Here is a 15,332-nt window from a genome sequence, read left to right as displayed (position 1 = left end):
TGAAAGATGTTTGCTCTGGCTTTGGTGGCTCTGATGGGCTTGGAAGGTTCAGCGAATGCTAGTCATGGGGAGTATTGCTATTTCCAGTGAAGTGGCATAACATGGCACAACTGTGGCCTGTATGTGCATTATTATTATTATTTAATAAATTCATTAAACACTTGTTTCTTGCTGCAAGCAACTCAAAGCATCTTTACAGAAACAGAACAACAAACAAACAAACAAACAAAAACAACTCATATATTCAATTAAAACCATGGGGGGGGGGACATTAAAAACATCCCCCATTACTCCCTCTTCCAGGCCATACCGTAATTTGGAATGAAGACAATACAGCAGGTGAATCAGGTAGGGGAACAGGTTCAGACTTTGTTTGGATTCAAGCAACCTAGTTATGCACAGTGTTGCCATTAAGTCTGCTGCTAGGTTTTACGTTGTGATTTTAAATGTGCATTTTTACCGGCTTTTTTTTTTAATGGGGATGTATTGCTGTTATTTTAAATTCTGTGACCCACCCTGGTATCTTTTGGTGTAGGGCAGGCAAAATATATTCTTAAATAAATATGGCAGGACAGGGGCTTACGGAGAACATGCTTTCATCATGGTGATCTAAACCAACTATATTTCCACTGGGGTTGAAATTGCTTTATGGGGTATTTCTCACACATTAGCTCAGCCTCAGCCTTCACCAACCTGGTGCCCTCCAGATGTTTTTGATATCAACTCCCATCAGTCCTAGCGAGCACAGCTATGTAGCCCAAAACACTGGAAGGCACCAGAATGGTGTAGTCTGCATTGGCTCAGAGGAACTGAGAGTTTGTTTCTGCTCCCTCATTGCTCCATAAGGTGTAACTTGGGTCAGCTGCTATGTGTTGTGCAACATTATGTTTCTCAACTGGCTGAGAACTTTTCAATTTCTTGGCCTTCTGCCCATTTAGGAGAAGCAGGAGTAGGTGTGGGTGCCATTGAGGAATTTATGAACAGGGTAGAGGCGGCAGATACCTTCCTCCCCACTCCCCCCATCTCTTCTTTTTCACACTTTTTGCTAGGTACACATTATTGAGTGGATATAATGAATCACTGCCAAAATGAATTTGTCTGCATTGTGGGACTGCTGCAAGGCTCCCCACCCAAGATCCATTTGGTTCCTGGTGCTTTCCAGCAACTCCCCTTAGCCCTGAAGCAGCCATGCCAAAGCAGGAAAGGCAGTGTTTGAGTATGAGGCTCTTAATCTCAGGGTCGTGGGTTCGAGCCCCATGCTGGGCAAAGAGATTCCTGCATTGCAGTGGGTTGGGTTAATGATCCTTGTGGTCCCTTCCAACTCTACAAATCCTATAATTCAACATTCACCTGGGAAAGTTTCAGTGGGGCTTCCTCCCAAACAGGTGTGCTTGAAAGTAACACCTGTTGCTGGAAGCAGAGGCTTTCCTCGTCGACGGGGGGGGGGCTCCAGGGTGTGGTTGGACTCCAACTCCCATCAGCCCCCACGAGCAAAGCCGATTGGCAGGGATGATGGGAGCTGGAGTCCTGGCTCCTGGAGGAACTCAGGTTCCCTGTTGTAAGCCCGGCAAGGTTACAGGGGCTGCCAGGGCCGAGCGAATGTAGGGTTCCTTGGCTGTGCGCCCGGCTCTCTTGCAGCAGGCTCGAGGCTTTCGTGGCGGCGGCTGGAGGCGCTCTGCCGCTTGGCGCCCCTTCTCTCTCGGCGAGGCGCCAGCCAGGCAGCGGGCCAGGCGAAGGCGGCGCGCGATGCGGGCCCGTCCCCGTCAGGTGACCGCTCCTGGGCGGGCCCGGCCTGGGCTGCCTCTCATGTGACGCCGCCGCAGAGGCGCAGGCTCGCACTTCAGCCTCCGCTCCACAGCCGGCCGGGAGAAGTTTCTTGGGGGCGGCGCGAGAGCAGACGGGACGAGACGAGACGATGCTGGCGACGACGTTGCTCCTGCTGCTGGCCGCCGGCTCCGCGGTGCTGGCCGAGCCCCTCAAGTTCGTGGACTGCGGTGAGTCGCCCTTCCCCCGCCAAGGCGCTCTTGCCTTCCTTCCTGCCCCCCTTTTAAAACGCGGCGTCTAACACCAAGTTCAGACCTTTCTCCGATTGTGTTCGGTAGTGACCTGACCACTCGGGGCGGCACTTCCTGCTTTGCAAAACATGCGCGCAGTCTTTCTAACGGACAGCCCTTCCGCAGCCTGGGACTCTCCAGAGAGGCGAGTTCCCCTCCGACGGGTCACACGCTGCTGCTGCTTTTGCATTGCATTCTCTGCCCGCCAAGGCGTGGGGAAGGTAGAGAGGTGGGTGTTGGTAGGACGTCCTCCTTCTCTCAGGTTAGACAGCTGTCACCAAGGAGCAGCGTTGCCATGTTCAGGAGGGCGGAAGTCTGGCAGCGCACTGTCTCGCCAGGGTGATACATGCGCTGCTTTTCTCCTGCTTGGACTACTGCAATGCGCTCTACATGGGACTACCTTTGAAGGTGAATCGGAAACGACAACTAATCCAGAATGCAGCAGCTAGACTGGTGACTGGGAGTGGCCGCCAAGACCACATAACACTGGTCCTGAAAGACTTACGTTGGCTACTGGTACATTTCCGAGTGCAGTTCAAAGTGTTGGTGCTGACCTTTAAAGCCCTAAACAGCCTTAGACATATATACCTAAAGGAGCGTCTCCACCCACATTGTTCAGCCCGGACAGAGGTCCACCTCCGCAGGCCTTTCTGATGGTTTCCTCACTGCGAGAAGTTACAGGGAACCAGGCAGAGGGCCTTCTTGGTAGTGGCACCCTCTCATCAGATGTCAAGGAAATAATTTTCTGACTTTAAGAAATCTGAAGTCAGCCTTGTACCAGGAAGTTTTTAATGTTTGATGTTTTATTATGTTTTTATATGTGTTGGGAGCTGCCTAGAGTGGCTGGGGCAACCCACCAGATGGGTAGGGTATCATTATAATTAGTAGTAGTAGTAATCAGGGAGCTTAGTCTAGAGAAAAAGGATGCTCTGTCAGAGGTAAACTTATCTCTCCCAACAGGTTTATATATCTGCTGCTGCTGCATTTTCCTCCTCCTACAACAGGAGCCCATCCCACACATTGCCTACTCTTTCCCTTCTTCCAGAAGACAATTTCATAGGTGGTGCTGAGGGCTCCTTTGAGTCTGGAATGTTCCGCTTGTGATCATGTTTTCCTGCATAACAATCAACCCAGCCTACACATTGCTTTGGTCACACAGACTGCTTGAAACAGTCTGTATACCATGGCTTGTTGTGCCTGCTACAGGATCAGCTGCTCCAAGCCAGTGCCAGCTTCTGGAAGGTATGGAGAGAGGAGGGAATGACATATGTCGGAAGGCTAGCCAGTGTCACATGGAAGCTGAGTGGCATAGGCAGTTCCTTGTTTGAGGGCAAATAAAAATCCAGCTAGCAACCACCAGTTCCGGTTTGGCCCTCAGGAAATTTAGATGTGAAGGCTAGAACTGGGTTGCCCTCACTCTTCTGTAACAGGTGTGGCAAACCTTTAGCCCTCCAGGTGGTGAACTACAACTCCCATGTTTGCTGGAGCTGATGTGAGTTGTAGTTCAGCAACATCTGGAGGGCCGACGGTCCTATAGTGTGTGTGGATTGATATGGAAGAGATGAAAGCAGGGACAGGTGGTGGCCTAGGCTTTCCTCCATTAAATTACTTCTCCCCAGATGGTTTGCTCTGAGTGTTCTCAGTCAGAGTTAACATCTGCTGGGTGCTAAACAGCTGGGGAGAAGTCCTTTCAATGAGGAAAGTAGGAAGTTCAGGTCCCTTCCCCAATGAGTCCACAGCGCACTATTAATATTCCTCTCACTTCCCCACTTTGTAAGGAAACAGCAGGAGTTGGGGTGTGCCATCATATCTAGTTACAGCTTTAGACCACTGGTCAGCAACTAGTTTTGCTAGAGGCTGCTTTGATAAGGCACTGTGGAGTGGTAGGCCGGGGAACATCACCTGGCAACATGACGTGCCTTGTACTGAGATAGAGCATCGGTCCGTCTCTCTCAGTATTGTTTTACACTGACTGATAGCAACTGTCCAGGATTTCAGACAAGAGTCTTTTCTCAGCCTTACCTGAGTATGCAGGAGATCAAGCCTGGTAAGAGCAGTAGCAGATGCTTTTGCCACTGAACTATGGCCCTTCCCTCAACATGGCCCAGCAGTTACTCCTGTTGCTGCTCTCTCCACATCCTTCAGCAGCTGGCAGCGGCTTGGGGCTTGGGTAGCAAGCCCAAGAAGCCATGGCACAGAGGTTGATGGCTGGGCTAAAGAGACACTTCTGCTTACGCAGAAGCTTTATGGTCCTATTGAGGTTTGAAGGGGAACCACTTTGATGCTCTTAATACAAAACTGGCAGCGTGGGAAGCAATAACGGAGCAAGAAGCCACGCAAACCTTGTGTGGCTGCCAGTGCAGCCGTTCGGAGCTCTGCAAGGGTGCCTGGTGGCTTAGGAGTGACCCCAGATAAGTTCGTCAGATACCTACCCCATAGACAAGCCCTAATTGGGAGGTAAAGTATGTAGGTGTATAGAGCAATTCAGTTCCCTTTGTGATGGACTGTATGGGGTTTGAACCGAGTGGGGGTAGAACTGCTGAGCTGGCCTCTCCCCCTCCACCTGTTGAATGTGAGTTCTGAGGATGTGGGAAGGTGGGGCAGGGCTGAGCCATCCTGGGGTCTTCTGGATCCTGAGCTGGTCTTGCTGTCATCTGATGAGGGGCATGGGGCTTGATCCAGACCTGATCGTCCTGCTCTCCCCACCACTACCCTCTTATGTGGCTGCCATGATGGCTCCACTTCTCCACGAAACCCCGCTAGTGGTGAGTGGGATTAGACATGCCACCTTATCCAGGCATAAAACTTTGGCCACAGGTGTGCCTAAAATAATATAATGCAAATTCATGTGTGTTCACTGATTGAGAGCTGGAGCCTCCAACATCATACAGCAGATTGGCTCAGTTCATGTCTTTCATACTTTTTTCTTTTTAAAAAATAAAACTTTAAAACAACATAGGTGTTAATTGGATTTTGTTCTATATTCATTTTACTACTGTTGCCCAATCTTACTGTATCTCAAATTGGTCTGACCTGATACCTTCTAGGAAACATGAATCGTTAACAGTATCGGATGGCCTACTAGAATGTATCTTAAATGTATCGGAAGAAAGTGGGTTTCCTCTACTGCTGGGAAAAGCAATTGGAATGCAATTTGATATTGCCCAGTTTTACAGCATTGCCATGTTTTATTGCAGGATCAATATATAGGGCAGGGTGCACCTAAGAAGCCCTGTCAGTGGAAGCCCTGTGCATGCACTTCTGCCTGCGCATTGGTGCGCAACCCCTGAAATTGGCTTTTGCGGATGGTGTTGGGAGAATCCCCCAGAATAGCACACTTTGTACCTAATACCACAGGAAATTATATATGGGACTTTCCAATGTCCAAGTGGCTACTTTCTTTTTCTGTTGGTTTCAGAGTTTATTTGAACAGTGCAACCATGTGCACAGGTTCCTGGGGTTAGGGAGCATTGGACTCAATGAGGTTAATTTATGAGTTAACATGTATAGGATGGGACTATAAGGCTTCTGTCTAAAATGCACTTAACGGGCCATAAGTCCAACTGAACTGTGTGCGGTTTACTTGTGAGCAGACATACTGTTATTGTAACTATTCTATATTGCCCCATTCTTGGACAGGCAGGCTTTTCAGTTCATTGGCAATTTAAACTCAGATTCAGCAGTTTTATGAGACCACAACATCCTTCCACAGCTGCATGTGTATCTGAGCAAACTACGTGAAACTGTTATGAAAGTCTGATGTGTTGCAAGTCATGTGAGGATAGAAGTCATTTTTCCAGGGCTGATTCACACTTAAATGCTTTTTATGAGTATGCTGGTCTTGTCAGTACTAACCACTGTGCAGAAGGGAGACACACTCACTGGTATTTATTCCATTTCATTCCTGAGTGTAAGTGTTTATGGGCTCTTGTATGATACGCCAAACCTGGACCCATGATAGCAATGCATAGTGTTGTATCCAAGATTACCATCCTGTATTGCGAGGACATTGAACTGATGACTGTGTTTCCCTCACAGGTTCCAAAGATGGAAGCATTGTGGAGGTCAATGTGAGTCCTTGCCCTGAACAACCTTGTGTTCTCCACAAAGGAGAGGCTTACAGTGTCAATGTCACGTTTTCTAGCAGTAAGTATAGCCTGCTGATCTCTAGCTTCCTTGAGGCAGTGATAATGATGGCAGGGGTGGGGCATCTCTGGCCTGCAGGCCAAATTTGGCTTGAGTCCCAGTTTGGTCCGCAAGGCTGTTCTCTCCACATCACTCCCACTTTTTTCTGCCCCACATGTCAGCTGTGGAGCAGGTAGAGGCACAATTGGATCAGTAACTTCTTTGCACAGCTGATCCCTGCAGAAAGAGGGTTGAAGGCCCAATGGGCAGTGACTTAGAATCATAGAGTTGGAAGAGACCACAAGGGCCATCCAGTCCAACCCCCTGCCAAGCAGGAAACACCATCAAAGCATTCCTGACAGATGGCTGTCAAGCCTCCGCTTAAAGACCTCCAAAGGAGGAGACTTCACCACACTCCTTGGCAGCAAATTCCACTGTCGAACAGCTCTTACTGTCAGGAAGTTCTTCCTAATGTTTAGGTGGAATCTTCTTTCTTGTAGTTTGAATCCATTGCTCTGTGTCCGCTTCTCTGGAGCAGCAGAAAACAACCTTTCTCCCTCCTCTATATGACATCCTTTTATATATTTGAAAATGGCTATCATATCGCCCCTTAACCTTCTCTTCTCCAGGCTAAACATACCCAGCTCCCTAAGCCGTTCCTCATAAGGCATCGTTTCCAGGCCTTTGACCATTTTGGTTGCCCTCCTCTGGACTTGAGGCCTGCAGGATTGGCCGTGTGATTCCTGATACTTCCCAGTCACTAAGCATGGGGTTGGTAAATGCCAAGCTGGGTCAGGTGCTTGTGAAGTGATGCGCAAAGGGCTTTGATGGATGGTTGGAACAGCCCACATGCCAATCATCTGATATCACTTTGTTGACAGCTGGGTTGCCCTGCCTGCTGTCAGAGTTGGCCCACAGGGTTAGGATCTGATAATGATCTGGTGTGCCAAGTCAAAACAGTTCCCCAGTCCTGATCTATGGGACTGAAACCTTTTAAGAGTATTGTGTTCAGCATTCAAAATGAGGATGCTTCTGCTGTTTGGAGTGTCTCACATGGAAAACATTTCAGTGCAGGAAAAAAACTACATGTATATCTTGGTATGGGATAATTGCAGGGGACTCCTGCTTGCTGCCTGTACACATTTGGAAAATTTTAATTGGCTATGGCTTTTCAGCACATATACATGCTGCAAAAGAGAAATATATATGGATAATTGCATGCGCTTAGTCTTCATGCCTTTTTTTTCTATTCATGGAAGTGTTTTGTATAATCTGAGAGGGTATAATCTTAGCAGGTGAGGGTAGCATCTTGTATGAGAGGGTATAATCTGAGAGGGTATAATCTTAGCAGGTGAGGGTAGCATCTTAATCTTGTATAATCTTAGCAGGTGAGGGTAGCATCTTGACCCCCTCTCCCCACTTGCAATGCAGCAATCAGGGGAATGTCACAGGGCAGTTGAAGAACGTCTGTAACACGCTTTAGTTTTGACATGAAACAGTGAGAGCACTTCTGTTTGTTGTATGCCGTCTTGGGAACCACCATTCTCAGCCCCAGTATAAAGCTCCCTACTTGGTTCCTGTTTTCTCAATCTGTTTCTTCTCGTGCAGAGACTGTGAGCAACGGCAGCCAAGCTAAAGTATATGGAGAAATGCTTCACATGGACATCCCCTTCCCACTTGATCAGCCTGATGGATGCAAGAGTGGAATCATTTGCCCTATCCAGAAGGATCACTCCTACAACTACCTGAACAAACTACCAGTAAAGAGCGAGTATCCATCTGTGAGTGTCTCACCAGGCTGATCCCAATACAGTCATACCTCATGTTGCGTCCGCTGCGGGTTGCGTTTTTTCACGATATGAACACAGCGGACCCGGAAATGTTTACTTCTGTGCGCTTTGTGCATGCACAGAAGCACTCTATTGTGCAAAAGTGCCACTCGGGCTGCAGACTTTTCGGGGTGCAAATGGCACCCTGGAATGGATTGTGTCCACAACCCGAGGTACCACTGTACTTACAACTGCCTTTCATATCCCTTTAACATGTTAATGATATAAGGTGCTCACAGGAGGTGATGGAGCAACTCAGATCATCATCATCATCTGGCTGCCCCTCGCCAAATCAGAGAGATGGCAGGATAGCAAGGGGCTAAGGAGGATGTTCACACAAGGCAATAAGCCCAAGTATGGTTTGCCATAATGGAAAGTTCCCCCATGGGGGCGGGAACCCTTTTCATCCATACAGAAAATTAGCACATCAGGGGAAAGGCTCTACTAGAACCCTTTCCCTTACTATCTAGCTTTCTGTGTGCAGGGAAATGCTTTTGTATGAAGAAATGTTCAGTCACATGTCTGGGCCCTACCTGCAGCAATCTCTTTATTAATGGGCATAGTGTCCTGATTGTGTGTTGGGGGTCCTATGGAAGAAAATGTACAGTATGTATTCTATAGCAGTAAAATTTATTCTCTGGGTAGGGTTCCCAGATTCCAGCATAGATGAGGAAAGGGTTTGAACCCATCTTAATCTGAGAGCATCATTTTTAATATCATGCCTCCTAAAATAAATCTGAATACCAACCCCTTCTCACTTCTTTTCTCTGTTTTCCCCCCGCAGATAAAACTTGTTGTCAAGTGGGAGCTGGTTGATGACGACGGACAGTTGATGTTCTGTTGGAAGATTCCAGTCCAGATCTCCAGCTAAGGAAACCCAGCTTAGATCCTTAGGGCTTCATGGGGGAGGGAAAAGAGAGAATTCGGTATAGAGAGGAAACAAATGCTTTGCTACACAAGGCATTTATTCTTTCAGTTCCTGTAGCATCTGTGCAACAATTACTCCTCTTCCCTCAGAGCCAATTTCTGGATGCAGCAGGAGGTCAGTGGTCAGAATGAATCTATCCAAGAGAGACTGGGGCTTAAAGAAGTTTTGCTGTAGCTCATGGCAAAGGTTCTTGTAACCATTGGTGGAAAAGATCTGTGGTGGATCCTAACTGCTTAAAATAGAATGTGCATCATGAGAAAGACTTTCTGAAACAAAAGCGGGTCAGCAAACATCAAGATTATTGCTGTTTGCCAATACTTCAGTGCCTCTCCTGGTCAGAAGCTGGCTGCAGGCTTCCATCTGCTTCCCACCCACCTCACAAGTTCCCTGCCCCTTTCCCGAAACTTCCCTTGGATCTGCATTTATCGTCTGGAGCCAGAAGATTGAGCAGCCACCACCCGTGGCTACTTGCTGCAGAAAAGGAAAACTTTCCTTTCAATAGATGCCAAACCAAATGGCATTTGGTCTCTGTGTAGAGATCATTTGTATTAACCATTTTGCACATCTTGTAACTCGCCTAGAGTTGCTGGGGGAGATGCTCTCCAAACCCAGCCTCTTTTTATAACTTTCTTTTAATAAACCCTTATAATGAAAATGTCTGCCTGTCTTGTTTAGGGGATGGTGATGCGTTTTCTGAATGGGAGCCAATTATGTCCTGGCATTGCACACCTGTCATTTTAAAGTTACATGAGCTGGGTTTAACTTGGTTAACTGAAAGTGATACACGCTTACTCAGAGGAAGGCAATAAGATCAGTGGAGCTTACTCTCACAGTAAGATTACATCCTAGCATTTTGCTCTCTACTGGGTGAATTAAATGCTGGAAGAATCTGCAGAGTTCTCCCTCTCGTGCAGTTAGTTTTTGTTTAGCTCTCTTCCTGGCCTTAATCACATGCTACTGAGAGAATGACTTGTGTCATTTCAAGGACATTGCATATAGAGACTTCCCAGGTCTGCAAACAGTGTGGTTGGAAGGGGATGCTCCTGTCAATAATTCGGCCGTCCCGGGGGGCCAGTTGTCAGACTGGTCCCACAGGCCAGATATGCGATTGCTCTCACAAACGTGATGAACAACACACAAGTCAGTAAACAAGGCTAAACTGCTTTATTTACATATAAACAAACTGGGAGCTCTACATCATGGCTCCCTCTCTCTGGCATCACAGCCAGTAAAGAGAAAGAACAAAGGAACAACAGTCCCACGTAAGCATCCTGTCTACGTCACTTCCACTCTGTGGGAATGAAAACACATACAGTCATATGATGCACAATAACCCTATGACTGCAGACGGGGAATGAATCTCCTAACAGCTCCCAGTCAGTGCCTGTTTGCGCTGCACTGAGTGCAGTATGATTTTAAAGTGTCTTTTATTGACTTTTTTGTTTGCATAGAAATCCAATTGTAACACAGTAAAATATAAAATAAAAATGCAATTAAAAATCAGTATTAATATTTAATGCGATGGATGTGCCTCCTGTGAATGGCCTGCTCGCTTCGTATCTAGGAATGACAGAGCAGCTGTCCCAGCCCTTTTCAGCCATGCCTGCGGACGACCTTAAAAAACACCCTGTGGGGCCATATACCACTGTTTGGGAATGCCTGGCCTAAAATTCACAGTTTACAAACCAGCTCTTCTCTTTTACCCTACCCACTTGGCTTCTGGCTAACTCTTTGCAGCGGCTTCCGGTGCCAAGCTTGGGAAAGGATAAGGCAGAAACATTCATGACCAGCTCCAGCCTAAAAGCTGTAAGGCACAATATAAAAACCATTTATTTTAACATCGTGTTGAATTTTTCCCAACAGAAAAGCACCACAAAGAAAACTTCTCAGAACTAAAGAGCTGTAGTCATCCCGTCCCCCCGAGCCAATACTCCAGCAGCCATAGGAAGTGCGGGGGGGGGGTGCCCATGGTTTGGATGAACCAAGAGAGGCGGCATCCAATCTGTGCCAGACTATATAAATAGAATCCATACACGTTGAACATGACCACCCCTTTTCCTGGCTCAGGTACAAAAGACTGTGTACCTTTCCTTGCTAGTGAGGGGGGCTTTGGGACAGGGTTAGACAGACCTGGACAGGAGAAGCTGCAATGTTTGTGACACCTGTGGACTGAAGAATGTTAATCATTCCCTGTGAGAAATCTACAGAGTCCAAGCAGTACCTGTGTTGTTGGGGGATGCCGCCCATTTAGCACACAGAGCTGGAAGAGTCCTGCACCTTACTGTCCTTTTGCCAACTGTGACAGAGTGACTTGGGAACCCCACAGCAACTAGTATGAGTAAACATGCATTGGAGTGGTTTTGCAGTGAGTTAAAAGTGTGATATGAACCCATGGAGGGGTGAGAGGGAAATGAATACTTGTCATATGGTGAGGCCCTGTGAGAGTGATTCCCATGGCATGAAATTCTGCAGCTTCATGATATGAACTGGAGGGCAAAATAGGTGAATGGGAATGAACATACTCGTGACCCACACAATGCAAGTTAGTATTTGGAGATCAAGGACGTTGATAAAAATGAGGATGACAACCTATATAACAGGACACGATGAAGCGACTAGGACCTGAGTGTTTTCACCACAGTTGAAGCAGGAGGCTTGGGCTGAGCGGGCCAGCAAGAGAGACGGAGGAACTCTGGAGCTTCTCACTGGCCTTTGTCCCTGTGAGTTGAGCCCAATGAGGTTTTTGTCCTTTGGGAACAAACAATCGACGGGTTTTTAAAGCTGTTTCTTTTCCGGCTGAGCAGACCTACAGTTCTCAAAGCAAATGTCCGTAGGGGTTCCATGGCTGCTTTTTGGGTCACGCGGCCTCTGCATTCTGAGCTGTCCCTGGCACGCAGCGGTGGGGCTCAGCTAAAGCTACGTAACCAGGCAAGCAGTTGCAGCGGTAGGAGCCTTCTGTGTTCTCGCAAGTGCTACCTTCACACAGGTTCATAGAGGCATTTGCTTCCCCGCACTCATTAACATCTGGTGGGGGAGAGAAAAACAATGCATCCATTAGGCCCAGCAATGCAGACATTCTCTCCTATTCCCTTTTGGTAGAATTCACAACAAGACAAGGCTTAAACGATATATTGAGTGCATATAAAAACACACACATTTGAGCCCAGATTCTGTTCTACACATGTATTATTTGCATACAGGCATGGCTTCCTTTTGGGCCAGAGGGAGCTGGGGGGGGGCAAATGCTGTGGGTGCAAGAGCCAATGGATAAAAAACATTAAAAGCCGGAGTGGGCAATCTGTGGCCCTCCAGATGTTGGGCAGACCCCAACTCCCACAAAGGACAGCCAGCATGGCCAATGATGATCAGAGATGTGGCCTTCCAGATGTAGCTGAACTACGATTCCCATTATACCTGACCTTTGACAATGCTGGCTGTGGCTGATGGTAGCAAACGCCATGGTTCAGTGTTTTGTATGTGTACTAGCAGATTCTTATTCAAATCTATAAAAAAACAAGGGTATCTGGGCTGGTGCCTAAAGGGGCAAAACACACCAAAGTCCATAATTGGACAACATCTTTATTAGGACAAAGCCAAAGTCTCAAAGATGTGGCATGTTTCAAATTATCCAGAATTCTTCATCAGGCAAGATGGTACACCAGTTTGAGTGTGGTTGGATGGGGAAAAACAATAAGTTTTTTTGTAAGTTGCTTTGGGTTGCCTTGGGCAAATAAAGCGACCAACAAAAGAAATAGATAAATGGTTGGATGTTATAGTTATGAAGTCTTCTTATAGGTGCTAAGGTAATAATCAGGTTGAAGAAGAAAAAATTGCTGCTACCCCCATTTCTCTGAGAAAACAAAGCCCAGCTTGTAAGCCAGTTCTGCCCCACACCTTAAACAAAACCAGAAGTTCCTGGGCAGGCAGGCTTTGCCCAAATGACTCATGTTTCTCTTTACTTCTGCTCTCCACTTGCCCAAGAACCTAGGGTTTCATTTAAGGAGATTCCTCAAACTCAAAGGTTTGTCAACTTACCCACACAGGCCATGAGTATCAAGTCTAACTGGAAGCCATCAAAGCAGTCGCAGGTGTAGCCCTCCTGCACTCGCACACAGCGCCCATTCTCGCAACCATTCAGGATCCCACACTCCTCAGCTCTCAACCCTTCAAAGCTGCTGTAGCGTTGTCCTGAAGACACAAGGGAACAATAAGCCAGTATAGAGAGGGACTCTCAGTGTCTACCCAGAAGAAAGAGCATCAAGGGACACACACACACATGGTCAATGTATTAAAGACAAATGTGGGCCAGATAAAAGATGTTGTGGCTTGTGTATCTTTGCTCTAGCCTATTTCCTTCCCCATTAACCCCACTTTTAACTATAAATGAAATAAAACTTTCCACTTCGTTTTAAACATTCGACTCCAACTAAACACCAGGAAGAACTTTCTGACAGTTTCCACAGTCAGAACTTTCCTCTGTTTGATAGTGGAATGAACTCCATTGGGAGGTGGTGGACTCTCCTTCTTTGGAGGTTTTTAAGCAGAAGTTGGGTGGTCATCTGTCATGGATGGTCTAGTTGAGATTCCTGCATTGCAGAGGGTTGGACCAGATGACTCTCAAGGTCTCTTCCAACTCTACCATTCCATGATTCTATGATTCAGTATAATAACAGTATAATAACAAGAACTAACAAAGAAGAAGAGGATTTCCCTCCCTCCTTTTGCCCTCTCTGTCCATCCCGCCTCAACCTAATAACAAGGATCTGTGTGTGGAAGCAGATTTCCCCATTGACACTAGGTATAAATCTGCCATCCAAATGGAGAGTTGAATGTGTTTCCAATTTACAGCTACCGATATGCACACCCATATCTCCTTACTTGGATTAGCACAGCCAGCTCCAGGAAGTTATTACAGGGCCTCTGCTTGAGATGTGAAGTACCTCACATGATCATACACAGGTAGTGGCTCGAATAGGTGTCCCCAGATTTGGCTCTATGGAGCTAACTCCAGCTGAGAGGCTGCTGCAGCAGATATTCAGCCCTCAAGACAATTTTACAGTTGGAAGGCTATGCACCCAGTCCTGGTTTCTCCCTAGGTTTTTTGGGCACCCAGTACATCTGTACATGGGGTGCTCTGCTAATTACAATAGTGATATTTTGTGAATTCCTTGGGTAGAGATTAGCTCAAAGAATCTCCAAGATGAAATTGAGCAAATGTGTGCCTACAGTCTGCTAATGTATCTGTAGCTCATCCCTGGGTATAAGATGGATTTTCTACAACTTTTCTTTCTTTTAGCATTTACCAATTTGGCCAGGCACATAGCGAGGTTGAGTTTGTGCTGGGCGGAGCTGTGCTGCTTGCAGGGATGAATCACCGTCAAATCCATGACTCGGTTCCCTGTTTGAGAGGCTGATGTCAGGTGCTCCATACTCAAGACCCAACTGGTTGTAATAGGGTTCTAAATCTGGCCTGTAGAGTCCATACTGATGGTCTTCCTGAGTTGGCCCATATTCATAGCCAGGCATTTCTCGGAGTTCAGCCTCACTTCTGGCAACATTACACAGCTGGGCAAAATCCTCTGGAGGGAGACACAGAGAAAAGAGGCTGATAAACACACCACCATATCCCACCTGCCCAAGTATTGCAATAATCTCTGGAGGCCTTTCTCCAAGTCCCTCTACCTTTTGAGATGAGTCAAATGGTGACGGAGAACAGGGCATTTTCTGGGGTGGCCCCTTATTTATGGAATGCTCTTTCCAATGAGGTTTGCCCAGCTCTTTGGCTGGCCACTGTGAGAACAGGATGCTGGACTATATGAGCCCTTGGCCTGATGCCTAAGAAAAGCCTCCTGTAATGACATTTTTATTTGCCCAGGTGATTTCAAAATGTTGTGTTTTTACATCTGATTATACTGTTTATTTTATACCAAGGCTGTTGCTGCTAAGTGTTATGTTGAGTTTATTGTTACAATTCCTGTGCTAATCACTGTAAGTCACTCTGAAAGTTTTATGACTGAAGAGTGAGTTACTAAGAAGAAGAAGAAGAGTTTGGATTTGATATCCCACCTTATCACTACCCTAAGGAGTCTCAAAGCGGCTAACAATCTCCTTTGCCTTCCTCCCCCACAACAGACACTCTGTGAGGAGGGTGGGGCTGGGAGACTTCAGAGAAGTGTGACTAGCCCAAGGTCACCCAGCAGCTGCATGTGGAGGAGCAGAGACACGAACCCGGTTCCCCAGATTACGAGTCTACCGCTCTTAACCACTACACCACACTGGCTCTCGCCAGTCTTCGCAATCAACCAAATCAGCATATTCTGGATGCTAGACAGTATACCTGGGTGCCAAGTACTCTTGTGCTTGGGTCCTGTTTGCGGGTTTCCTACTACCGGTAGC

At 47.0% G+C, this 15,332-nt stretch overlaps 2 protein-coding genes across 2 annotated transcripts in view; one reads left to right on the top strand and one right to left on the bottom strand.

Annotated features, from left to right (window-relative positions):
* Window positions 1-1,810: 1,810 nt before the first annotated feature.
* On the top strand, window positions 1,811-9,591 carry NPC2 (NPC intracellular cholesterol transporter 2). The gene is made up of 4 exons (XM_035108573.2): window positions 1,811-1,994; window positions 6,093-6,200; window positions 7,788-7,960; window positions 8,793-9,591. The coding sequence occupies exons 1-4, from the start codon at window positions 1,916-1,918 to the stop codon at window positions 8,877-8,879; spliced, it is 447 nt and encodes a 148-aa protein (XP_034964464.1). The 5' UTR covers window positions 1,811-1,915; the 3' UTR covers window positions 8,880-9,591.
* Window positions 9,592-10,429: 838 nt separating this feature from the next.
* Window positions 10,430-15,332, bottom strand: part of LTBP2 (latent transforming growth factor beta binding protein 2) — a 134,240-nt gene continuing 129,337 nt past the window's right edge. The window contains exons 32-34 of the mRNA XM_035108559.2: window positions 14,240-14,515; window positions 12,972-13,124; window positions 10,430-11,960 (exon numbers count right to left, since the gene is read on the bottom strand). Coding sequence (XP_034964450.2) covers window positions 11,794-11,960; window positions 12,972-13,124; window positions 14,240-14,515 — 596 coding nt within the window. The 3' untranslated portion in view covers window positions 10,430-11,793. The remainder of the gene's footprint in view (window positions 11,961-12,971; window positions 13,125-14,239; window positions 14,516-15,332) is intronic.

The sequence above is a fragment of the Zootoca vivipara genome, chromosome 1 (assembly GCF_963506605.1).
Source record: "Zootoca vivipara chromosome 1, rZooViv1.1, whole genome shotgun sequence".
NCBI lineage: Eukaryota > Metazoa > Chordata > Lepidosauria > Squamata > Lacertidae > Zootoca > Zootoca vivipara.
Note: the sequence above shows the minus strand (reverse complement) of the source record. Positions and strands in the feature narration are given on the sequence as shown.

Excerpts from the sequence above, each read along its gene's own strand:
- NPC2 (XM_035108573.2), top strand. The coding sequence starts at position 1,916 with ATGCTGGCGACGACGTTGCTCCTGCTGCTGGCCGCCGGCTCCGCGGTG. Across the intron at positions 6,201-7,787 it reads CAATGTCACGTTTTCTAGCA|AGACTGTGAGCAACGGCAGC; the intron begins GTAAGTATAGCC and ends CTTCTCGTGCAG. Across the intron at positions 7,961-8,792 it reads TAAAGAGCGAGTATCCATCT|ATAAAACTTGTTGTCAAGTG; the intron begins GTGAGTGTCTCA and ends TTCCCCCCGCAG.